The 26,456-nt window shown below is 43.9% G+C and overlaps 1 protein-coding gene across 1 annotated transcript in view; it reads right to left on the bottom strand.

Annotated features, from left to right (window-relative positions):
• The window catches only part of LOC128301435 (uncharacterized), a 28,879-nt gene extending 3,338 nt beyond the window's left edge, over window positions 1-25,541 (bottom strand). The window contains exons 1-14 of the mRNA XM_053037913.1: window positions 25,434-25,541; window positions 23,975-24,031; window positions 22,773-22,910; window positions 20,889-21,008; window positions 20,543-20,790; window positions 20,416-20,467; window positions 14,570-15,970; window positions 5,606-6,121; window positions 3,470-3,685; window positions 2,223-2,611; window positions 1,582-2,152; window positions 989-1,153; window positions 316-922; window positions 12-221 (exon numbers count right to left, since the gene is read on the bottom strand). Of these exons, the coding sequence (XP_052893873.1) occupies window positions 12-221; window positions 316-922; window positions 989-1,153; window positions 1,582-2,152; window positions 2,223-2,611; window positions 3,470-3,685; window positions 5,606-6,121; window positions 14,570-15,970; window positions 20,416-20,467; window positions 20,543-20,790; window positions 20,889-21,008; window positions 22,773-22,910; window positions 23,975-24,031; window positions 25,434-25,541 (4,798 nt within the window). The remainder of the gene's footprint in view (window positions 1-11; window positions 222-315; window positions 923-988; window positions 1,154-1,581; window positions 2,153-2,222; window positions 2,612-3,469; window positions 3,686-5,605; window positions 6,122-14,569; window positions 15,971-20,415; window positions 20,468-20,542; window positions 20,791-20,888; window positions 21,009-22,772; window positions 22,911-23,974; window positions 24,032-25,433) is intronic.
• Between the last annotated feature and the right edge of the window lie 915 nt (window positions 25,542-26,456).

Raw genomic sequence — 26,456 nt, 5'->3', positions numbered from 1 at the left:
AGAACACTCACCGTCATTGTTGGTGCTGCTGTAAGAAGGTGGCAGTAGCGGTGGCTTTTCATCCTTCAGTATTACTGGCGATTTGTTACCGATCTCTGGCTTCTCGTCCAGCTCGTCCTGGAAGATTACCGGGATGCCCTTCGAGCGGAACGATTTTCGCTCTTCGTCGGTACCTTGTGGATTGGACGAGGAGGAGGCGATAGGTTTGAAATTGATATATTCTGCCATTACTCATCAAGATTAGTTCTTCCGGGTGGGACGGTGCGCTTGTGGTTAGTGCCGCAAAGGGGATGGTGAAACGATCGCCGTACTTACCGAGTTCCATTTTGCCGGTGAGCCGACGCTTGTACAGGATGCAGGCAATGATGGCCGCGATCAGCAGCATCACCATGATGATAACCGACGGTAGCACGAACGTGAGCAAGTAGTCATCCTTTGAGATCGGTTTCGGGGCCGCCTTCTCCGGTTCACTCGTTGCGTGGTGCGGTGTGTCAAACCCGTGGCAGTTATCCAGCGGCACCAGGCTCACATTCTGCAGGCTAAACTCTTGCCCAAGAATCTCACGCACCTTCGCCCGGATTGTGCTGTCCTGGTGGAGTAGGATGTTGCGCAACGCTTCAATCTCCTCCTGGGGGCATCTCGGTTGCTGTCGGTTCAGTGTCGTGTTGAAGAAGGAAACTTGCACCTGACCGGTGTGATGGATGGGTCGGATGGTGTGCACCTTGATGTAGTGCGTGGAAGCGTCACCGAAAACTTGGGCCAAGCGCTCAATAAAGCGTCGCTGTACCTGTGCCGTTATGAACTGCTCCTGGGTAATGTCGAGCGTCAGCTCAAAAAGAACGCTATAGTCACGTTTGTGGTGTGAATTGACCACCACCACCAGTGCATCAGTCGCAGTCAAACCTTCGCGATCTTCGGCCATCTGCAAGCGGGATATTATTAGTTACCGTTACTTCTTGTGCTTGCGAAAGTTAGAGTGACAACTCACCAGAAGATATTCCTTACGGCCGATGTCAGTGTTTCTTGGGACACCATAAAATTCTTGGTTCTTCGAGTCAAACTGTAGCCAGTGGTAGGAATCAAGTGCGTGCCGTTCCGTCGTTAGGAGCTTCATTTTCAGGTCGCTACCATCTTCTGGATCGTAGAAGGTGTCCTGTGAAAATGTAAAACAAACGAAGAATCATACACTATTCGTTGCCGGTAGTGATTTTACTCTAAAATACGTTCTCTCTGATGATGTGTATAAAGACCTGGGTCCTCGTATGGAACCAGTAATCCGTTTCTGAAAATCTTTGGACTGGAATTCAGATCAACTTCGAGCTCCAGAACTATTTTGAACTCTAAATCAACTCTCAACTCCAGACCAACCCTTAACATTGGATCATGATAAAATGAATGATAAGAGATAGGCTAACTCAAGCTCATAGTAAACCGCGGGATGCAGAGTTAAATTTATCTTGCCATCGAATGGTCGAATGAATGCTCGTAAACATTGATAACTCCGAGATGAAGTCGGAATGGATTCGTTAATCTGGTCCAGCTTTCCCTTAACCAGTTCTCTCATCTACACCCCCAACTTACCGCCGGCACTTTGAAAACGAGCAGATGTCCTACGGTGGCGTTCACCTGATCGACTTGGTTGCGTGTTTGGGGTGCAAAGTTGCGCGAGATGCTTTGCGTCGGTTTCGCCTTCGGAATGGTGGGCTTGGTGCACTGCGCAATCTGTTGACCCTGTACCGACTTGACCGTGATGTCCGGGTTGAGTGCATCATTGAGCGCTTGTTCGGTGAGTAGTGCTACCAGCTCATCCAATTTCTCTTCCGGGCAGCGATCCTTCGGTAGCGTCTCGTTTGTGTACACAAACGTGGCCAAGCTCGGGTCCTGGATGCTGTTACGAATGTCCCGCACAATAATGTTCGAAGGCGTTACATCACCCAGCACGACAGCGATGCCCCGTGCCGTCTCGATGTGCCAGTCGACATTGCTGGCGAATTTTCGATTTAGACGTAACGCGAGACTGATCTCGTGGTTTAGGCTGCGGTGCGATTTGTGCTGTTGTACCTGTAGGTCAACCTTTTCCGTGACGGTCAGGTTGCCCGAGTCGGTAGCACGCAGCTTGTACGACCATCGGGATACATCTTTTTCCAGGGGACTGTGAACAAAAATAAGAAACGGTCTGAGTTCTAACCATCATTGAAGAAATTTCAATATCCAACACTTACAGCCCATAGATCTCTTTCGTGTCTTCGTTGAACTGGATCCAAGAGTTAGGTTTGAGCGGTTGATCTCGGGCATCTAGCAGTTCTAGTCGTAGATTGTTACCGTCCTCGTTGTCGTAGAACGTTTCCAGCGAGACCGGATAGCGGAACACCTTGCCCGCGGGAATGGCTTGCTTGGGAATACGGTTCCGGATAGTCGGTGGTAGATTGGTCGGTTCGTCCAACTCCGTCGTTAGCATCGTGGAGGTCGTCATCGGAGTCTCGGTTGTGGTCGTCGTGGTGGTGGTTGTCGAAGGCGTTGTTGTTGGTGCCTCCGTTGTAGTTGTGGTGGTGGTTGTGGTTGTTGAAGTCGTTGTGGTGGTTAATGCTACCGTTGTTGGTGTAGTACTTGGCTGGAGAAGTGGAGAAGAAAGAAAACAAATACAGAAGCAGATTAATATCAACGATCATCGACTATCTAAAAAAATAATTTGAAAATAGGTTATGGTTGCCAGTTCTCGAAAATAAAAGTTGCGATCCAGGAATTATTATTCCAGAAAATCCAGGAATCATTCGTTCGTTCGCTTCAGTATTATTATATATTACTAAACAACCTAAAACATACGAAAGTCTAAAACAATATGCGAACAGACTTAAAAATCTAACGACTAACGAATTAATTGCAAGCGTATTAAACAAGTCAGAATGATGGGCTTGACTAACTCCTGGTCAATTTGAAGCTGAATAATGTGCTCCATACTTCGGAGGTGAACTTCTCAGGAAACATTTCCTTCAATCCGCCTTATCATTTTACATGCACTGATAAGGTAGACAATATTGTACTCAATCGCTCTTACAGAGTAGAAGCTTTCTATTAAGAAGGGTCCAAGACCTTAGACTGTAAATCAGCAAGATATCAGCAAATAAATGTATGTTGATCGTACGGCCCTCGGCCGTCATAATGGAATTAAATAAAAAAAAAATGCTGATTTGGCTTAGAATCTAAGTCCCATCTAGAGGAAATGTCCATCTAGTCGGAGGACTAGAACATTCACTACTTGGAAAACATGTCAAGGCGTTAGAAGCTGCGACTGAATAAAACATTAAAAAATCCGGTATTACGCGTTTGAGATTCCAAAATTCCGAACTCGAACACGTAATGTAGATTTTGATCTACGAGGGATTCAACTGTGGACGCTCTAGTAGTAAAGCAACTGTCTTTTCGCTAACTAGTGAGCCTATGTTTTGCGAAAGAATGAATATTTCCTTACCTCAGTAGACGATGGTGCGGTTTGCTCAGTCGTGGTCGTAGTGACCGATGCCCGTGGAACACTCTGTGCACTGATGGTGGTAATTTCCACAACTCCCTCTTCCTCCTCATCGTCGTACTCATCGTCATAGTTTTCGTACTCGATTTCTTTCTCCGCCTCCGCATTACCCAGGGTCGGCTTGGTAACGGTTGACACGGAACGTTGCGTCGTAGTTGGCTGCGGACGTGCGGCACATAGGGGAGCAAAAGTATTACAATTAGTACGGTAGCGAAAGGGTACGGTTGTGTACTAGCAAAATAGCTAGTAATTAAAATTAAAGATGTAAACAATAAAAAAATTGTAAATGGACCAAAAAGAGTTCGAAATATTGAAAATGTGTTAGATTAATAAAAGTACTATCGATTGTAAAGTGAAAATAAGTTAGACATTTTCTAGTAGAAAAAGCGTACTGAAGGAAGCGTTTTTGTGCACGGTTTTGTTGAAATGAAAAAAACAAAACAAAATGAAGTATGTATAATGAAAGGTGTTGTGATAATAGCAAAAAAATAGGACAGTTGTGAATTGTGAACTGAACAATTACACCTATACAGTATGTACAAGCAATTGGTCGATTTTTTAAAATATACAGAATTGTAAAATACAACATTACAAAACCCGCATCCCGCATGTTTAATTGAAAGTTGAAAACGTAAAATTATGATCGTAATTAACGTATACACAACAAAATGTACAGTTTTTTTTACAAATTGTGTTTGGTTATTTAATAAATATTAAAATAAGTAAGTAAAAATAACAAAAAAAAACCTCTCGATAAATTGTGTTCGTGTGTAAAGTATGCTAGGTGCGTTATATGCATATTATATAGCAGCGCAGGGTGCATTTGATATGCAATTTAAAAAACTGTAACTTTGCGTTGATTGTACAAAAACCGAAAAAGTAATTTGCCGCAGTGCTGCTACTATCACGTGTGTTCAAGACAAAACCAAACAGATGGTGAAACAAACAAAACAGTGCGGTCTCATTATCCACACGCCGTGTCTCTGGTGAATTTGAAATGCAGCGTGCCGCCGCATCGGTGACATTTGCTGTCTTGAGGGCAATTTTATGGCACAAAAGGCATATCGCTTCGCTATTTATCAGGCAGGCAAAGCCAACGACGGTGGCCAACAATTTACTAGAACTAGAATCAATAAAAACCCATAAGAAGTTGCATACAATGGCGACGGATGGTGCGTGTTCGTGTGGGCTAGGCCTAGGCTGGTGCTGATTCGTTTTGTAGCAACGGGATGTTTTTCGTCGTTCTACTAGATTGTTGGCATGGTTACAATATTTTATTTGGTCTAAACTTTCCGCTGTTAAGTTATGTTCGTCGGGGGTGTAAATGGGCCCCTTTCTTCCACAAACATAAGTTGTCGGCGAAAAGGCGAAAATTATATCTATAGAGCTAGGAGCATTTCTTAAAACATTTCGATCAAAAAGGGTGTAAAAGTATCAAAATATAGTACGAAGTACGAAAATAAAAGCTTTGCGTGTGAACATCCACAAGAACGTTCCGGGCAGGCCAGGCAATGTCTAGGAGATGCTATATGGTATATATATATATATATGGGAGCAGTATTATGGTTTTGCTACCTGGAGCTCTAGGGTAGTACTAGTAGCAACGGTATCGGGTTCAGGTGCCAGGGTAGTACTGGGATAACTGGCGGGCGCAGCGGTAGTAGTAGCGAAGGAAGTAGCAGTAGAAGTGGTAGTAGTAGTAGTAGTAGTAGTATTATTGGTTGGTGTTGTAGTAGATGCTAGAACTGTTGTAGGTATGTAGGCACTGTTAGGCGGTGTGGTAGTAGTCGTGGTGGTGAATGTGTTTTGATTTTGGGATGCTGTCATCGTGCTAGCGATGCTGTCAGTGGACGCTGCGGTGGTCATGGTTGTTGCTGCGGGTGAAGCCATTCCGGGTAGATCACTAGCGGCGTCATTGCGCTCGGACGAGGATCGCGGTTGGTCCGTTGGGTTAATTGGTTCGAAACGGTCGAACGGGACAGCACCGTCGGGAGTTGTTAGTGTGGAGGTGGCGGGTTCTACATCGTCGGCACGGGATAGTATTGGGGGTAGATTTGGTGGTAGCACCGTGATACGGACCCCTTGCGTAAAGTAGTCCTCCTCGTCCTCCTCGATGTCTTCTTCCTCCTCGTGCTCTTCCTCGTCCTCGCTGTTGTACTCTTCGTCCATCTTCCTGCCGAACGGACGGCGGTTGTGTGGCTCGTAGCGATTTGCGTCCTGCTGCTGTCTCGCCGTTGTCAACGGCACGTTGCTGATCGTGGTGATCGTATATGCAACGAATCGTGAACCAACATCCTCACCAGCGAAGCTGCTACCAGTCGTGGTGCTGGGTGGCAACTCGGGACTTACAAATGTCGATGACTTTGCGTCCACTTCATCGACGTACTGGTGCTGCGCTTCGAAACTGTCCTCGTCCACGTCCATTTCCACGCTCGGCAAGCTGGCCAGTGTTGAAGTGATTGCTGGTGATGATGCGGTTGTCGTGGACGGTGGTGGATATTCGATCGGTGCAACAGTAGTTGCTGTTGGCGTGGTTAAAGTCTTCACGGTCACGTCGACCACCGCCGTTTTTCTGGTTGTGGCTTCATCATCGCTCTGCTGTGTGATGCACAATGTGATCGTCCGACAACATACAATCGCGTCCAATGTGAGTTGTGTGGTGGTCGCGAGAGAGTAGAGTTTGTAGATGGAGGATGAAAAGTAATGGTGGTTATTGGTAAAACTTTTTCGCTAGTTTACGTAACGATTGTACTTGGCTTTGGCTATCTTCACGGTTCGCAAAAGGGGGTATTGTATAGTGGCGCATGTTTTGCACGGCATAGTAGATACTGTGTTTGTACTGGATATGCGATAATACACTCTTCATTTGCTTGCGTTTGTAAACGTTCTACTTTGCAAACACGTGCTCGATATAATTTGGAAGCTTCTAGTTTTGCTCACTACTACCGTTTGGAGGTTAATTTCCTAAACGAAAAAAGAATTCACACCTTTTGGCAGTGTGCGTCATACCGGGCACTAAAGCATTGACGTGCAGCAGTAAAAACTCATGCTAAATAATACGTTAACATATAAATTTCTATAAAGGATTCTTTTTGTTTGCTTGGTATGTGTTTAGAGTAGTTGCGAAAAATTCTCGGAAAATTCAAATAAAATCGGGTTTTCAGAGCGAAATTATTTTGTTTTTGAATGGTAACCATCCTCCTATGCTACATACCAAGCAAAACTTTATCTCCATACTGGTTTTATCTACAATTACCGCACAAAACAACAACTCTGCAAAGGATAACAAAATCGTTCACCGGACAAAAGCAAACTCATGTACGCAATTAAAATGATAATGACGATAACAAGCTCGAAATCAAACAGCGGAAGCAATGGTAAAGTAACAAACAAAAGTACAATTACATGTTGCAACAGCCACGAATGAAACACAATCACATCCGGTTTTTGGCGGTCAGCGCGAACATGTTGCGGACGGACGGTTCCGAGGCGGCAAGCGAGAAAGCGTAAAACAAAGCGTGTCGGACACATTCCAACAGACAGACAAACAAACCAAAAAAAAAAAGAAGAGCTACACAACACAGGGCAAGGGAGCAAACGTGCTCGGAAAAGCGATCGCTTCATTTGGAAGGAGCAAGGATTGGAGGTTTTTTGTATCGTTTTGCTTAGTAGAGACAGAGCGGAGCTTTAAGCGTTGGCAAGGACTTTTGGAAGAAACGAAAAATTGGTAGAATTGGAAGGAAAAAAGTGCAGCACATAACACGAGAAACATATCAGCATCAGCAACAGCAGTGGGTTTGGGGGGGTAAGCAAGGAAGAGAAGGCTTTTCATGGGGGGGGGGGGGGGGGAGACCGGGGGATGGCAACAGAAAAGTGCGTTTGAGCGGATAGAAAATGGGGGGGGAGGGCGAAAATGTGCTTGTTGGTGGCGGGTGAAGTAGAATGCATACAAGAAAGAAGCTAATAAAACGGACATAAGTAATAACATCCAGCGGGGACACACTTGGTGACGGTGGACAAAATGGCGCACAGAAAAGCATGTATGTTGTGCAGTGTTGTTTCAATTGGTTTTCATTAGAGTGTGTGGGTTTTTTTCCGCTACTAAGGACAATCGTTGTTCGCCTACTGTTTTATCCAGCCTGCGTCCACGCGCTAATTATAGTCTTGTGATTAATAGTTGGTTGCTACTTTTTCGTTTTAATTTTGTCTTTTTTATTTCTACTCTTAGACCCACACATATTATTGTGGTGCTAAAAGCAGGGTGCAAACGTGTAAAACAAATGAACAAGGATTGAGTTTTTTTCTCGTTTTTCCGCTTTCACTTTCGTGTAGTGCGAAGCGTGATGATAAGCAAAGTGTAGTGTGTGTGTGTGTGTTTGTGGATGTTCATCTGAGCACAAACTCTTCATCCTCCGGGTGTTCGTGTGCCAAGAAGTGTCACATTAAATCCTGATGAAGTGTTTACCATCCTCCATTACATGACACTACCCTCGCCATTGAGGTCGTTGCCAAGTATAAACGGAACAAAAAAGCTCAACTTTACAAGTGAAAAACAAGCACTAGGAGGTTAAGTATGTTTCGCGCCAATGGTGCACGATGGGACCGGAATGCTGGGGATGCTTTTCGAAAAAAAAAACATTACATTCCGGTATCATTTTTTTCCACCCCTAGAGGCGTCATACATTCATTACTTAGGCATGTTGCACCAGTGTTTGAGTGTGAGTGTGTTTTTTTTAAATTGTGTAAGTATGTTTTTCTTAACAAACACAGTTAAAGGTACTCGCGTTCGGCGATTCTGTTTTCGAACGATGTGATTAAAACGTTACTGTACAACGGGCTCCAGGCAGTTAAGCTTAGCGGAAAGCTTTATCCAAACAACCCGACAAGAATTTAAACGTGCGACGAAACGGGCGACTCGCCATAATCCTTGGCGCGCGGTTGTCGGTTGTGTGGTACGGCTTTGAGCTTAACACTTGAGAATGATTAAACGTTGGAGTGTTGTTGAGTGCTGCTGTTCGTCGTCGTCGTTCACGGCGTTGTCTCTTAATGCCGGTAGTACGTTCAGTGCGATGAAGGTGCATATAAAAAGGAAGCAAAAGAGTGCGAACGACAGTAATAGATAGGATGGGAAAAGAGAAGAAAATGGTAAGCAAGTGTGGGGCGAGGTGTAAAATAATGAGAAAAGAGCATAAACACTCATCACGCATACCAAACACACACACACACACACACAAACCACACAAAGGAAAAGCAAAGGAAAACTCCTATATCAGGCTCAAACAAACAGACATGTACTACGCAACAACCACGCGCATACTGTTTTGTGGTGGAAAGCAATCAAACGGAAAAGCAGCAAGACGCATTTTCGCAACACACGAATGAAAGCTAGCACAGTTCACACACGGAAGAAAACTTTCGTTCTAGCAAAGAAAGGAAGCGGTTGGAGCGACTCCACACACAGCAAGACAAATTCGTTTAAGTAAAGTTTAAAATATGGAATAACAACGCAAAACCAATGGGAAACAGAAACGCACACATACACACAGCACAATTTTCCAGAAGCAGCACAAACATACACACACGCGGGCAGAAACAAAGCGAAATACGAAAGCGATAAAAATAAGACAATCACGAAGCAACAGCAACTTTATGCCGTGAGGTTGGTTAGATAAGAAAAAGTTCGTTGAGCAAAGCAGGCGTTTGCCCCAGTTTGTCGGTGAATTGTTTTAGCCGTTTGATCATTAAAAGTAGACTGTGACTTTTCTCCCACCTACTTCTCTCCCTGTTCTTCAACCATCCGATGTATGTGAGAGTGGTTTTTTTTTTGGTAATTTTCACGATTTTCCATGTCGTCGCGATCGATCGACTAAAGGTTCACTATATACCCAGGGGTGTCACTTGTGATGTTGTTGTGGCTGGCAGGTATTACTCTGGTAGTGCTAAAGCGTGAGTGTGAAAATTAGCAGCCTACTACGCTGCAAGCTGCTTAACGGCCGAATGTTGGGCGGCGCTTAATGGCGTTCGTCGGCGACAAAATGAACGAACGACCGGACGGACAGCACCGTTGGCATCATACCGTACATGGCAAGCTGCCAATTAATATTCATTGCCCGCGAGTCCGATGGGACGCGCCCTGACTGACGTCCGGCGGGCTTTTTTTGCGGGTGTGTGTGGTTAGTCCGTCGGCATCACCAGGCGTCTCCATCGGTTCACACCGGGGATGGGTTTGAGCTGGCACGTTTTTGTTTTGTACTTAGCCGAATTGTTTCGAACTTAATCGTACTTTGATTGATGGTGAGATGGGAGAGGATTTAAGTTTAGATTTTTTTTTGTTTTATATATGTTACGAGATTTTCGCGATTGAAGCGATTTTTTGGGAAATGCATGAGGCGAAGATAAAAAAGGGTAGCTACGTTTATGCAGAATATATTTCCATAAATTTGTTTTAATTTTTATGAATATGGTAATATTAAATTTAAAATGACTTTATACTTTATAAACAAATAAATTTTAACACCAACAAATGAGGATCGATGATAAAGCAACTTTGATCGTTACCTATCAAAGTTTGGAACAGTACCATCTGCGAACGTTGTTAGCTATATAACTAAGACATGTCATGAATTGGCCTGTTAATATCTCTTTTTGGATGAGTTTTTTAGTTTTTCTTGTCGGTACGACCTGCTAGGTCATTGCTACTAAATTTGGCTTTTTTTTCGGTAAACGAATAGGCCGCCGTTAAATGTGGGACTTTGGGTCCGGTCCTGTTGTGTGGGTATACACCCCTGAGACGCGGCTATATTTGTTTCTTGTTTTCGTTAAAATGGTCAGGCTCGTATCGATTTATTTTATCACGTAGCCGGATAATCAGTCCTAGCTATGGGAGAATGGTCCGTATGGGATTTTATCTCGGTCCTGTCGTGTGAAGATCGGCGCCACAACCAATACACGTCGATGGATCGTCTGTCTCTGTTACAGGGAATGGTCAAGGAATCAACAAGATTTTGTCCAGGAGGTCTTTTAAATCGTTCCGACACCTGGTTAGGAACAAACTTGCCGTTTGGAACACATAGTGCTTATCTCCTTATAGCTTATTCCGAAACCAGAGGAAACAACGATCTTCAGTATCTCAGTTTTACAGAACATTGAGTTAAATTGAATGTTTTTTTTAAATGAACAGTTATTAGGGTGGAAACCCACTTTGATACTGTCCCCTATCCATCATGGACGATTGCCTTTCGTGTGGCTGATGAACAAACGTGTTGCAAACTCTTTATCAGCGTACTAAGGAATGATCATCTATGACTTCGAAAGATCACTGGATAGAGTGTCAACACCATGCATATTTGTAAGTGTATATGTGAAGGAAATACTGACAACAATACGGAAATAGAATAAGTACGTGGTGTATTACCCTTAAATTATGCACATTGTTTGATGTGGATGCTGTTAAAGTAGGCAAAGCTTTATGTCCATAATTGGGCATTCTGATTGGACAGGACGTTCTGAGGGACAGACCCAAGTCACAGTCTTTACCACCGTGTGAAAAGGTTCCACAAGGAGGGAAACCATATAAAGTTCACCCAAGACAGCATTCAATGAGCATTAGTTAAACGTTCCTTAATTTTATTATTTTTATATTTGTCATATTTCGGGAGCTTCATAGGTAAACCATACGCAAGAGATTGCTTCATGAAACAGTACAAACAAATTAATCGTAACCATAAGAAATGAATTTGAAAGGTAAAAATCTCTCCTTTCAAAAACTAAATCCTCTCCATTCTTATTTTCGCTGGGAATCGTATGTGTGTTTTGCAGATGAGGTCCATCACGGCCACGTTAATCCAACGCGTTAAATATAGTCTCGTTTTGCACCGGCATGAGTCAGAAAATTGAGCCACAAATATAACAAACAAATCGTACGTGTACACAACACTATTTGCCTTTAGCTCTCTGCATCAAATGCTAACAATACGAACAGTCCACCAAGTACGTCCACGAGAAGAAAAAATCGTCCGACCATCGTTTCATCAAAAGACAACCAATATCCATCCGGGTTTGGCATGCCCACAAAGCGAACGGTGCGGGTTCGAGACATCCATGTGGGTCAGCTCACTCAACGGTCGAACAATAATGCATTTTTAGTAAGCAAACAACCGATCGCGGGGTAAAGCTGGACCGGGTGCGTTTACACGGTTTAGAAACGGGTCGTCTGCTCCAAACAATTCTTGTCACTCGCTCACCATTGAACGATCGACGTTCGTACCGAACCGAACAGCGCAATTGTTGTTCGAACTGTTCAAATGCTCGCCGATGCATAGCAGCGAAACTGCAATTGGGTGGTTTTTGTGTTTGTTTGCACTTCATCCATCCGGTTGTGCAATAAATGGGTGGATGCGCTTTTTTTTTGGTTTGGGAGGAAAAAAGATACAACCAATGCATTATTCTGTTTCGATGTAGTTATGGTGCAGTTTTTGTTTTGCTTTTTGACACCGACCGTGTTCATCGATTGCACTCATTTAAAAGCAGTTATTTTTCTGCCCATTTGCATTGACCATCGTGGGGGGGCGGGGGTTGTATGGATTGGTTTTGGAGGAGGTGGCATTTTTCGTTTCTGTTTCTGTTTTTTGTGCTTGTTTTGTTCATTCGTTACTCTGTTTGAACATGGTTTAATTTGATTTAAAGAGTTATCGATTCAAAATTCGTCGAATAATGCCTACACCCGGTTGCGGAGGTAATGGGAATACGAAAATGAAAGTAAACAAAAGAAATGATTTTAAAAACTGATTAATTCGACATGGATGGAATTTACAACGATGTGGAAAATAAAATATCCTGCCAGTGGGTTGGCGAAGTAAAACAATTCCCCGCACGCACAGTGCAGCCCAAGTCCGTTCCTGTAATTCGAAACCGAAGTGGGTTGATGTGGCCACTTTTTACCTCCGGGTGGATTAATCGAGAATCGGTCACCGCATTGAAATGGTGAAATGGTTTTTTTTGTGTTGCTGTACGGCCCATCTTCTTGCACCACACTCGCACATTTAATTTAAATGTAAATGAGTTAAGCGCGGTGGCCTGTGCGCGCGGTCTCCCTGCGGTTTGGGCTTTGATGTTTGATGGTTGATAATTTTGCACCATTCGACGATTACACAAAAGGATGTGCCTGCAGTTGTGTTTCCGCATTGCAATTTGTGCAAATATGGTCAAAAATTAATTACATTCAGTGTTTCAACTTTAATGATCGTTACGCAGAACCAGCGTAACGCCCCATGGCTGCGCTTTGGGATGCGTATGGGATGGTAAATGAGCAAGAGCAGGTTGATTAAATTAGTTGCAAAATTAATTAGCTGAAAGTATATGCAATTAAATTGAAACCCGCGAAGGCAAGCTTTCTAGTTCTATGGAAGCTAGTAAAGTAAGAAAAATATAAACACACACATACAGACGCGCGCGCACACTCAAAGGGTGGAAAGCGCTTGAAACTACGAAACAAAAAACGATAATATTGGATCAATTATTATAAATTATTGCAAAACACGCAAACACACACACTTAAATACGCATATCTACGTAGACGCACACTTGATATATAAGATCGAAACAGCTTTTCCTAGAATATGGATAATATAATTCGCGATCGCAGCATGCTGTGATGTGCGCAGCGTTGCTATGATGCACCTGGATGCACGCTGGGTTTACATTGCTGGTTTGGTGGATTTACATTGCTATTAATCATGGATGAGCCAAATACTGTTTTTGGGCAGTAAATTTGGAACTGTTGTTACAGCTGAAGCTCATACGCATATATATGGTGATATATTTGTTTATCGCGAGCAACGTTATCAGCGATAATAAAACTGCAATGCTACAATGTGTGTAAGCGCCTGTCGGTGTATCGTAAAATGGATAAATCCTTACAGTCGTCTTCATATATAAAGCGAAGTAAAAATGCATAACAGCACCTAGGAGACAGAGCAATAAATGAAAGCGATGCTCACTGCATTGGGCGTTTGTGTGCTTGCAGACTTTATGCAGCAGCAAAGCAAACGCGATAAGTTAGTACCAGCTGCAGCGCGTTGTATCTTTGTTGATGTGTTTTAAAGAATGTATTCCTTTTGGTGCTTAAAGAGTTGCCCTCAACTAAACGGGTAAAGGGACGAACGGAACAGTAAATTAATACGAAATGAAAACGGGCAATAGAAGGAACTTTAACTTTTCGACTGTAAATTGCACTTGAGCCTGCGCCGGGGAGCGGGGATGATGGGAAAACTCCCGGCAGGAAGAAAGTTTTAAAATCCCAAGAAAACAGCATCCGTAGTTCCCCGCTCTCAACTTTCCCGTTCACTGGCCACGTGGCAAGTTTTGTCTCTGAATGAACGAAACTTTTGTATCTTTATAAAATAGGAGAGTAGGTCTCCACGTCAGGGAGGAACCGTCGACCGTTGGTCGGTTTTCCTATGAGCCATCGGAATACGGCAATGCGTGGCATGTTGGGGGGCGATTTGGGTTTTAAACCGAACGTGCTTTAAATTTTTGATGACCACCCTCGATACTTTTCGCACGCTTCGGCACAAAGTTTTGTCTTTCTTCCCATTCCCATTACAGGCCTTTTCCCTTGATTGGTTCGAACTTTGAGCCATTGATCAAAGTGCAGCGAGGACGAAAGAAGTGGGCCCGATGTTGACGTGTGGTTAAAATAAAGTCAAAATAAATTATTAATAGAATTGGCAACAAACAAACTAAAACTGAGTTAACGTTTCGTTTTGCTGCCATTTTGTTTTTTTTTTTTGAATTTTTTTGAATGTGTGTGTGTATGGATGTCATAAGTGTATATGTCAAACTTTAAACACAAAACACAAAAGAGAAACAAAAGGGAAACTCAAAACCGTGACAAGAGAGGAGTTTTCTGCATCGGGAGAAACAAAATAACCCGTATCTTCGTTTGCACACCCCACGGGGAGGGGTGTTGATGCTGGTTGATTCTCCCCCATCCCGCCCCACAGACTTTGTTAAAGGATGTGTTGATGGCCGGTGATAGCTTACCTTCACCAATGGGACGGAAGCGACAATGTTAGTGGAGCGAGTGTTAGTAGCCGAAGCGGAAGATGCCACCGAGTTCGTTGTTCCCTCGGTGATGGTGGTTGTGGTGGTGGTGGTGGAGGCCGTGATGGTGGTCACTGGAAGCGTTGGCAAATCCACAGAATCCGTTGCAACCATTTTAGTTCCAGTGAACACTGGTGTGGTTGCAATTGCCATCGTTGGACTCGACTTTGTTACCGGTTGTTCTTCGTTTCTTGGAAAAATAGAAGACGTTACGGTAGGACCGGGAGGTTTGCGGGCTGGAACGGGGGCCACAGTTGTCGTGCCGATCGCGGTGGTCGTCGTATCCGATCGGGACGGTGCATCCTCGTCGGCATCAATCGAGCTGACCACCGGTGTGATAGCCGGATGTGGAAGCTTTGTGGTAAGGTACGATTGTGCAGCTTCATTTGGCTGTCGCCTCGGTACGGTGGACGTTAAGAAAGCTTCTTGCGTCGTTCCTTCAGTCGTTGTGGTGGTAAGAGCCGGAACGCTCTTTGAGGTAGTGGTGATTGGGGATGCAGTCGTCACGTCCCTCACCGTCACGGCGGCGACCGGCTTTACGGTGGTTACCCTCACGGTCGCTCTGTTCACGCTGGCAGCTGAGGTTGAGGTTAACTGCTTTCCGGCATCCACTTGTGGCTCGAGCGGTACGAATTTACCCACACCGTCCAGCTGCGGCTCGGTGCTGGCATCGTAAAACTTTGACCCCCGCACCACATCCTCAATCACGTAATCGTCCCGAAACACTTCGTCCTGCAGCCGTTCGATTTCCGGCAGCAGCAGTTCCGTTTCGACAATGCGCTCAATATCGATCCGCTTGTGCTTTGATTTGCGGGCGAGCAGCGTTTCTTCGTCCTTTTTGAGCTGTTCGTTGTTGGCGATCGTTTTGCTGATGGTGGACTCGAGCTGGGACACGCTTTCGCGCAAATCGGGCGGTGTCGCAAAGCTACCGCCACCGGCCTGGGTTGCTTCCGTTGCTGGGTTTGCGCTTTGCTCCGGTGGTTGATGGTTGTGGGTGTGTGCTGCTGCTGCTGCCGCCGCTGCCTGCTTCTTTGCCGAACGTTCCTTCACCTGATCGTACAGGCCGTGGGTGTGTTTGCGTTTCGGTGACGTTTGTGTCGTGGCGGGTGATGTCACCGATACCATTACCGGTGACTTCCGGTGCTCCGACGTTCCACCACGGCCACCACCGTGCTCCATTACCACCTTCCCATCGTTGGTGTGATGGGTATGATGTTGTTGTTGCTGATGTTGCTGATGATGATGATGATGATGCTTTTCCGACCCATCATGCCCATCATTGTTAGTATGCTTGTTAGTAGTGGCGTGAGTTGGTGAGCTGTGGACACTCTTGGTGCTGTACTGCTTTGTGCGAAGCGTCGACATGAAATTGCCAAAATTTGTTCGATTTGAAATGATTGTTTTTTTTTTGTTTTGCAAGCGAAACACACAATAAATGATACCAGTTTCCGCGGGTGTAAATTTTCGTTTGCGAAAGATCGGTTAAAAGGACATCGGCAAGGAAGACAGTAAAGAAAGATTATGAACATACAGTGGCAGACGGGTTGAAACATAGAGATAGGAAACGGGAAAAGAGAAGAGAAAGAGAGAAAGACAGAGAGATTGTAATGAACGGAATGTTATGTACAAACAATACAGAATTGAAAAAAAAACGAATGATCCGATTAGAGAATTTCTGACACGCAAGCGTCTCTTTCGTGGAGAGTTTTGCTATAAAAACGATATAAAAATAACATCCCAATTGTATAAACACACATGAGGACAGAACTCACACACACAAACGCGCGGAAACACACACACGCACACAAAACATACATTCAAAGTCTGACGCACAAGAAAAGCTCCAAAAGCGCACACGCTGGCCGAAAGGAACAATTGAATCGCAAAGGTGGAAAACACATCCTCGCCTAGGTTTGTGTGAGTGTGTGTGTTTGTGTCGGTTTTTCGGTGACCTTTTGTTTAGTATGTAATTGTGCACATTGAAGGTGAACCCGCGTGTTCACGAGCGGTGATCATGATCATGTTATTCGTGGTAGCCGGGCGGACACAGAGAGAAAGGCAGGAACGAACCATGGGAAACCCCTCATCCCGCATCAGGATGGGAAGTCATGAACAAAAGGCAACACTGCTGTGCTGTGCGATATACAGAGATAGACGTAATGGCAAGGGGTGGAAAGATGGAGATGGACAGCGCGAAGCTGGACGGATGGAAGTGTGTGAGTGTGTGGCAGTTTGTATGGAAATTAATTCAAAGCAGCAAGTGAATACCGGCGGCAAGGATGTGCACGCACACGTTTTTTTTAAGGATGTTGTTGTGGGAGAGAAATAAAAGATACGGAATAAATAAAACAAACTACGCACGTTCGCTCTCTGGCGCTCGTTTGGTAGCGGGCACGGTATTTGCGGGGATGGGGTGGGATTGCGGGGAGGTTGTGGAAAATTGCTGGGCAAAATGTAGCAACAGATTGGCAAGGAAAAACGCGCCTGCTCGATGGGATTGTTGAGGCGGGCTGTACCGTGCTTTCGTTCCTCGTGGCGCACCAGGGGACTCCATTTCCATTCCGCAATTGCCCATCGATTGGCTGCAGGGAAAGGGATTAACAGCACACACACATAAAGCCTTTCTCCTAGCTATCGTCACGCAGTTGGCATAGTTGATTTACCATTAGCGATAATGGATCCTGTCAGCAGGCAGTTTGGTAGCGTGCTGGCGTCCATACGGGTAATAAGCAAAACAAAGAGCCGAACGGCACTGGGCGCCTCCATCGCAAAGGAAGGATGTAATTAATTTCATCTTTTACGCGCGTGCACACACACAATGCGGTGCTAAATGGAGTCTAGTGTTTTTTTCGGGGGGTTTCAGTATTTGAATTACACAATTAGTGTGCTCAATAGTAACAATCGATTGAAGCGGTCATTTCCGCCACGGGTTTTTCTTTTGTTACTTTCTCCATTGCGGCTTACAGTTTGTGGCTTTCGTGGCAAAAAAGTTACTTTATTCCGTGTAATGCGTATGGAAAGCGAGCTTTAGCAGCTTTTACCGATACGTTTCATAACTATATTCGCCTTTCGATACAATATCGATTTCCTTTTGGCGGAAATACATTTCTACCGTGGTCGCTTCGTTCGATGATATCATTTTCCGGAGCGATTTCCAATGTAAATCAGGCAAGCAATGAAAGAAACCTTCCATAATTCTTCCACGATAGAACTTTGTTTAATTGAAAATATTTTATTATAAAAACATTTAATTAAATAAAAGACATTACTCACAATAGCGAAATACGTAACAATAGTCGTAAGAGATCTCTTTTTTTTATTCGCAAATGAACTTTCTCGAAGCTGTTTTTGTTCGGCCCATTTAACAGTAACAATCATACAAACTACCTTGAAAAATTTCCATTTCAACTCCAACGCCACGATGATAATGGCCGGCAGGTAGAGGTTATTTAAAAGGCCTTTATAAACATAATCATCACAGCACAATGGCGGATGAATTATGGTCACGATGGTGGTTTTGAAAATGGCACAATTTATGATGGATGCGAGTGTCTTTTTTTCCAACTGGCACTCCGAAAAATTGACGCTTGGTCGAACCTTTGTGCTAATCCCTGACATTTTCGCGATGAAAATGTAAAGAGAGTAAGAAAGCGAGCCGAAGCTCACAGGACGACAAAGAACATACCTGTGTCCTTTCGGAAGAAAAGCTCTCCAATGATAAATAACAAAATGGCAAGGAAAAGACAACGGTTTCACGTCGTAAATGCCAGGCCACGGCCACGGAAAGAACAAAGCGCATAGGTACACCGCGTGAAAGCATCGCATTTTCAACGCAATGCGCATCGCCCGTACAGCCGGTATTGGCCGTTATTGCACGTTAACCGAGCAAAAAGTTATAAAGTGGGTGATTGTTTTGGTTCGCTTCTGTTCGTTTTTGCTTTTGCCAATCGGCGATTGAAGGGTGGGCGAATGAAAACGATATTAAAAACCCGTTTAAGCAGGAGGAGCGGAACAGGCTGGATGGATGGGGACGCCGCTAGGGGAAGTTAGGATGATCGAATGGAAAAGTAGGAAAAGCTCGGGGACAAAAACTTATCTACCGTAACACGCAACCATAACGAGGAAAACAACGGGGGGATGAAAACATAATGGCAACGTAATGGTACGGAAGATCGTACCGGCAAACAAAGGAAACAGCAACTGGTTCACTTTTACGTGTCGGGTTTCGTTTATTTTCTGCCCGAGAAGTTGTTCTTCAATTAGTTAAAAGAATGAAAAAGGAGTAAAGGAGTAGAATTTTAATTAACTTTGATTTCAATGACAAAAACAGACAGGTTTTATGATAAAAGGGCAGTAAACGTGAACCCAGTTCCGATACAAATCAACTTCGCAATGTGTAAATGGTAATTAGTAATGAAAAACCAGGTATTGAAACGAGTAACACATCAAAAACAATGTAATGAAAAGCAGTTCTAGGTAACAGAATGCAGAAACAAATTATCACATAACACAAACAAGAACGAGGCACAAAGAAAACTTCAACCCAAACTCGCTTGCAGCAGTGTGTCGCAACGGTTGAAACAATTGGTGAATTGGTTTTGTTTGTGTATTAGTAATTGTACGTGAACGGGGCTATACAATATCAGGCACTAAGGTTGAATGTTGGGCTTATTGGGTATTGGGGTAGTATTCACAAAGTACGCTCAGTTAAAAAAGGAATTAATAAACGCAAAAGAAAACAAGTGATAATAATCTAAACCACGAACGTTAGTATGATGTTTTTTTATGTTGTTGTTGTTGCTGTTAACTAGTAACGATAATGAACTTTGCTTTCTAAAGCACTAATGAAGGTAGGGAGGTGGGGAAAAAACTAGCAAACACGAGATGAAAATCACTACCGCGACCAATCGCTAATCGATCGTCGAGTTCTTTCCGGCAATAGAAATGCAATATGGTTGCGAAACCCTCAGAAACTATCGGTTCACTCCGTACATATTTAGGACCATTTTGGGGGGGCGGGAAGTTTACTAGAACGAGGGAATCAGATATGGGAGTTGAACTGTGGGGTAGTTGGACGGAGAGAAATAATCGCGATCGCGGACAGAAAACGTAGTTTCGCAACGGTGGTAATGGACTCAATTAGAAGCATAATTGCGGGACTGGAAGGAGGACGCGATACGCGAAATGTGAACGTTTCGCACAACTAATTCTCCGGATGGGTAAACCGTTCCACGGGAAAGTTAGGTTGCCGCGTGTGGACGAGAAAATTTATCAATTTATGTGCAACGAACGTATATACAGTTTGTTGGCGGTGTTTGTGGAGTTTGCGTACAGGATGAAAGTTTCCGTATGGCGAGATCGGGCGGCTATTGCGGGGTGGTGATGGTGGTGGTAATGGTGAGTGAGGAAATGTTTGCCTTAACCATCGGGAAATGTTGAATCGAGCGGTGAATTTTGATCATCCCTGGGAGAGGTTTGTTCATGGAGTTTTATTTTCTTATTCTACGTGATATACGGATACGTGGAAGCTATGGAAAGGTTAGAGAGACCCGTATATACTAGCACACCGTTTGGTAACGGGTAAGTGGTTAGGAACCATTACCGAGGGGCGGGAAGTTTGTTAAGAGTTAGAAGAGCGGACAGAAGGGAAAGAAACAGTACGGTTGCAGCATTGTAATCGGTCTATTAGATATTATCGAAATGGGTTTCATCGTCATTAGTGCGTTATTACTGGTTGCGGTGTATACTTCGCGGTGGACCAGGAAAAGTATTTTGCGCGAACTTACCTCACTGGAACCGTGATGGTGTCGGCGAGCATGAGGAACTTCCGTAGTTTCTCTGTAATTTTTGTTAAAAACAAAACATGTCAGTAATAGTAGAGCACACCAACACGCTTCAGTGCAGGGCGCTTACCCTTCATCATCATCTGCAACATCATCGTCGTCGTAGTCGTAGGTGTAATCGTCATCTAGCTCTACTTCACGCTTCTGTCTGGCCAAATTCTTCTGCCCATCTGCTGACCATTCCTCCGTTGGGCCTGATTTCCAAATGATCCACCAGCCAAAGTCCATACCGGTGATGTCACGAATTTCGGCCAGCTGTTTGTTGATATTGCGTACCTTTTGCCAAGCGCTCCGTGACATTTTCTCGCCGTGTTCAATCTGTACCCGAACAAACAAAAGAAACACAAAAACCGAGTGAGTTATTGTATGCTGTATGGAATTTGATGCATTGCCAGTATGTGCACTGGCTTGCTTACCGGAAATCCAATCAATCCTAGCGATTTACCCGCCAGCGGAGGTTTCTTCTCGTACTTCAGGGCGTTCTCCAGCATCGTGTGCCGATCGTGGCTGTTCACATCTTCAACAATGAAAGAATCCTGCCGGTTTCGGAAAACGGAAAAGAGTGGAAGAAGGTCGGTCAAATAGCGGAACACCATTAGGGGAAATTGTTACTAGATAAGACGGTTGTCTTTGTTGTGCTGCGTGTGTGCTCTGGCGAACAATCGATGCACGAAACATAATGCCCTGTGCTTAACGACCCTCGTTGTGTCAGGGACTGAGCATCGGTTGGTGGCCATAAGCTGAAACTACTCAATCACGGTACTAGCACAGACGACGGTTGGGAGAATGTGAACCTATGACAAGTACGCCAATAATTCAACTTTATATTGAACGTTACAAAGAAAGGGTGTGGCATTCGATCGTTCGCCCGTAGCTTGGATGAAAGAAAACGGAATTGCATTTCAGCTCGCCACGAGACGCCCGCCGGACTGGGAGCTGCATGCAAGTATGCATGATTGCCATACCGCCGTATCTGGGGCCCCACGTTCAAAGTGCACTCAGCCATGCAGAAGACAAACATGGCAGACGGCACGACATCGGATCCGGATCAAATGAGATCGTTTCGGTGTTTAATCGTTGAAGCATAATAAAGGAAGCATCGGTACGGTATCAACAGGAATAAAGAAAGTAACGATGGTCGGTCGTTTCGCTGACAGTGCGGATCGTTTTATGAACCATTTGTGACAGAGGGGGCAGAGATTGCCAAAACGTGCCTTCTACTGAACGGCGCTGGTGTGAACACTATTATTGCCAGTAATTATCCGTATTACAGCGTGGAATTAATGTTTGTGTGTGCGAGTAAATGAATCGTGTCGGGTGAATGTAATAATATCCACACGATTATATCTTCGTGCAATCGTGAGGTTTTTTATGTGCAAAGCTGTCAGCAGATAAACCTTTTGATGTTGTCAATAGTGCTAAATGGGTCATATCATGTTCGATTCGTTCGAAAAGTTATGCTGCAGTTTGAGTGTATATTGAGCAGAACAAAATTTCATAGTATAAGTTATAGTAGCCATTTTGGAAATGGAATTGGAGCACCAAATCCCCTCGCAATCAATTAAGCAAATACTCAAACCCATCCAACTTAATTACTATTGCAGGGATCAAAGGACATCCATAGCGAGTCGAAAACACACAAAATCAAGCTGATCCTTCTGACCATCCACCGTTGAACGCTGCTGTCAAATGACATAGTAGCTGAGAGTGGATCGAAGTAGCAGTGTGTTTGTCAAACCGCACTGAATGCATCGAATGCGCCCCGATTGCTGCAAATTTGTAATTGACGATCCCTGAGTGAGACGAACGGACAGAGGGATAACGACATCATTTGGCAGTAATGGTCTATTTGAAGGAAGACTATTAGAGAGGTTGCTTTTGAGACGAGGTGGTGGTAATATTTTCCGTTACACGATCGATTGAATCACAAAATTTGTTTGGAACGGTTCCAAGAAACGCGTTAAAACGAGCTTAATTGAACAATTTTAAGTACGTTAATGGATCGTAAGCCTATTGGGAAGGAATCAAATGGAGCTAGCTGGACAGTAAACAGAGTGATCCACCGCAAGATAAGGAGCATCTTGATAAATGACCTGATTTCCTTTATGGCGGTGATAATGAGGTACAAGCTATTGGACGCATTAAAGAGTTAAAATGAGCGACGATTCGATTTAGAGAGATATTCCATCTAGAATAAACATTTTCTCACGCTATTTCACCTCGACCGATTCCAGTTCTGCTGCTCTGCCAGTCAACCTGTTTGAAACAAAACAAAAATCCATCGACATCGAACGACTTACCTCAGGGACTAGGAAATATTCAGCCAGCTTGCTGATTGTGCGTTGCTTCAGGCTGGTCTGGACATGCTTCCAGCTCTTGGACCGTAGAATCAGGGAAAGTTGAATCGTGCTTGTGGTCGGCAGAGAACCGAAACCGGCCTTTAAGTAGAGAGAAAGAAAGCAGCAAGAGCGTTTAGAAATGCGCCGAAACACCCAGTTAATTGATGAACTCGCCTCCCACATTCCCCGGAAGAAGGGAAGGATGCAATGCGTGAAATAAAGCCGTGGCTTTTGGGCATGTTGTGCGTGTGTAACAACAAAATTAAATCGCTGTCAGGCCATCGATCAATCTTAGGCGCCGTGAGCTTCGTGTCGGTAGAATTTTGTCCCATGGTACCATGGCTTGTAGATCGAAGAAAGGATGGATGGATGGAAGGATGGATGGATGGATACGCCCTACTTGACGCCAGCCCTTGGTATGGTTATGGTTATGACTGTGAGTGATAGTATCGTTGTGTTGTTTTGGGGTTTGGGGAGCGTTGATGCTAGTTATTAAAAATATATTAAATAATGTTGTATTCACGCATTTTACAACAAACTTCATCATAAATAAGGTTCCGGGAATAGAGGAAAGATTGAAGGTTACGCTTCAATATGAAAAGCAAGCTGTTGGTATGAATTGTAATGATTTTGAGTGTATTGGTCTGAATTTTTAGCTAATCATATACAATTATTATTTTATTTTTAATAATTATCAGACTCATAGAGTTCTTTTGAAGCATTTTATGCACGAAGGAGTCAGAATATGACTGTCAAATTTGCTTTTGATAAATAAATTCGAAAATTGTTTTCATTGAATTTTGGTCCTAAAATAGTCCCAAAAAAATAAGTTCCTCTGCTAAATTTATACACAAAAACCTTTTTAAGTGTTATTTATTTTTTTGTAGTATTATTGACCGAACAACAGTGATTGCCATTTTAATAGCACTTTTATGTCGATATAGAAGATTTTCTACGAATGATGAAGTTTCTGTTATTGTTTTCTTTTTGTTGCGCTTTTGTTTGAGAATGTTTGTTGTCAGTTCCATGAATCCGATGAACATAATAAATATGGTAAATCATGTTACATCCTTCCTACTATCTACTTAACAGCTTTTCAATTTTACAATTTAAAAAAACAGACTCAAACCCATATGATACAAAAATATGTATCGAAAACTTACCTTTGGATTATTAATTTTTGCTTGGCTATCTACATTCAGCGGTTCCGCTGATATCGGCTGCGATGCGTTGCGTGTGCACGGATAAACGACGAAGTGGCGATAACGGGGGAAAGAAAATAAAACAAATAAAATCATTAATAATACGATAGCAAAACATAGCCCCCGGGATGTGATTAGGGCGGTTTAACAACGTCGAAGCGCGAATACCCCAAAAGCCCGATGTTACGGTTTATTACAAGGTGTAAAATCATTTCCCCATTTAGATACCGATCAGAGGAATAGGGCCGTATTAATTTGATTGGAATATTAAGCGCCAGCATGTATAATTTTTGTTTTGTTTTTGCCCTATACTTCCAAAACCGGTCGGAAGAATAGATTTGAATATTTTTACCATTCACATCCATCTCCGGAAGGCCCCCCCGGATACGTTCTGGTAGCTATTTCACCGAACTTCAACCCGAAGCCCAAGCTCGTTTTCGGTAGGGAAAAATAAACGATAAAACATTCCCCACATACACCGATCGCGTCTCGCACTTGGAAATGGGGAAAAGAAATCTCCCAATGGTACGTGAGTAGACGAGTCTTTTCTCTAAAATCTGAGCATCCATAAGACTCCCTGACAAACTGGCGCATTCCAGTCGGGAATCGAAATCGCTATGCAAATCAAATTTTCCCTCATCTGTCAGTGGGCAAACGTTTTCCACCGCTCGTCCCATCCATGGGTGATATTCTGCTCGCGTTTCGCTCGCTTCACCTCGCGGACGTTTAGAGGAAGCGAGAGCTCAGTTTCCTGTTTTGTTTCGTTGTGTTTGAAAGCTCGAAAGCCCTAAGCCAAGCGCATTTAATTGATTTACAAATTGTTTTCGTGGCCTAATGTTTGTGTTTCTTCGGTCTCGCGAACATGGCAAACGAACAGTCATTCCCGTGGAGCTGGTGGAGTTTGATAAAGCTTCCGGAATCTTACGCCTCGCGAAGGGACACGCAGCGGATGAAAGGTTTCCGCGCTGACGAAAGCCTCCGAGCATTTGATTGGCATTTTGATAATTAAGTTTTGTGAGTGTACCATTTTCTTCGGAAAAGTTGGAGTTCGTTGACGAAGGGCAGGTTGTCTGGGCAGATAATGAGTGGAAAATTGATAACACGGAAGGGGCAAAGGAGCAACAATGGTTGGGAAGAACTTTGCCAATTTTTCGCAGCAATTTAAGTAGGCCGGGAAAGGTATTGCAAATTGGCAACGGTTAGAGGAGGAGAGAGAGATATTCAAATGGGTAGAACAACATTTGTTCATGTGCAGTAAAATAAAACTTCAGCGTACTAAGGAAAAGTAACGAGTTGCTCCGGAGCTTATTTTGTCTATGATTGACTTGTGTTAAAGAAGTACGGCAACTTCCGCCTAACGCCCGTCATACGCTGTTCCCATTTTTGTTGTCTGAAGAAAGTAAAGCCAACAGCCACTTACCTCCACATCATCGTTCGCCTCCGACACAAAGTCAAAGTCTTCTCCGAGGGTAATACTGGTGCATAGTAAAAATATGATACAAAACGTTTCCTGATATCGTAAATTCATTGTAGTAGCGGGGTCGGTTTGTGCCTTTGTTGTATAGTGTATGCGTTTGCTCCCACTAGAAAGCGCTCGTGGGCATTAGTTAGGACAGGTTAGGCTAGCTAACTCCTGCCAATCTTCTTCACTCTCTTCGTGGCTGTAATATGTTTTCGTTGCGATTGTTTCTTCGTTGTTTGCTGTGGCGTGTGAGAAACGGTAGCCCTTCCACTGCTTCCACAGTATTGCTTGCGAAAGGTTTTCGGCAGGACAGCAGGAAAGTTCTACGTTCTCTCCTTTCTGATGCTAATCTATCACCGCTCGAGTGCGTCGATGGACTGCTCTCGTCAATCCATCCAGGCTGGTGATTGATGATCGGTGGCGGGCAAGAACGAGCCCCTAATCTCTTCGTTCAAGATCCAAATTGAGCAGCTTCTTTGGAACACCACACTGGGGGACTGGTGAGTTCTTGTGCGCCGAATCAACTGATCAGGTTAGTTTGATGGCGTCTGCTTACGTATCGTCATAAGGGCGTACGATCAGTTCTCTCTGGCAGCTACTTGTTCGCTTTGTGATATGTTGATTTGCTATGGAAGTTTCCCGCTTGGAAGAAAGCAGCCTTCCTTTCGTAGTGTCGTTGGAAGACGGTCCCAAACTTGATGAATATCCTGGGGAAGAAAAGACCGAAAGGAGAGTATTAAAACATTAGTTATAACAGATCGGGATCGAGTTGAATTGTGGCCTTTGATCGAAAGATGGATGATGTAGATGGCCATTATTACAGTCTTAAAAGCATTTAATCTAGTGACCGACTGAATCTTTCAATTTTACTTGTCGATTGATTCAGTGTGTGTTGCGACGGTGTTCATTTTGTGTTCATTAATTACTCCCGGTGAGGGAGTTGTGGAATGATTAATTTGGGTAGATCATACATCAACACTG

This window comes from Anopheles moucheti, chromosome 3, assembly GCF_943734755.1.
Source record: "Anopheles moucheti chromosome 3, idAnoMoucSN_F20_07, whole genome shotgun sequence".
Taxonomy (NCBI): Eukaryota; Metazoa; Arthropoda; class Insecta; order Diptera; family Culicidae; genus Anopheles; species Anopheles moucheti.
Note: the sequence above shows the minus strand (reverse complement) of the source record. Positions and strands in the feature narration are given on the sequence as shown.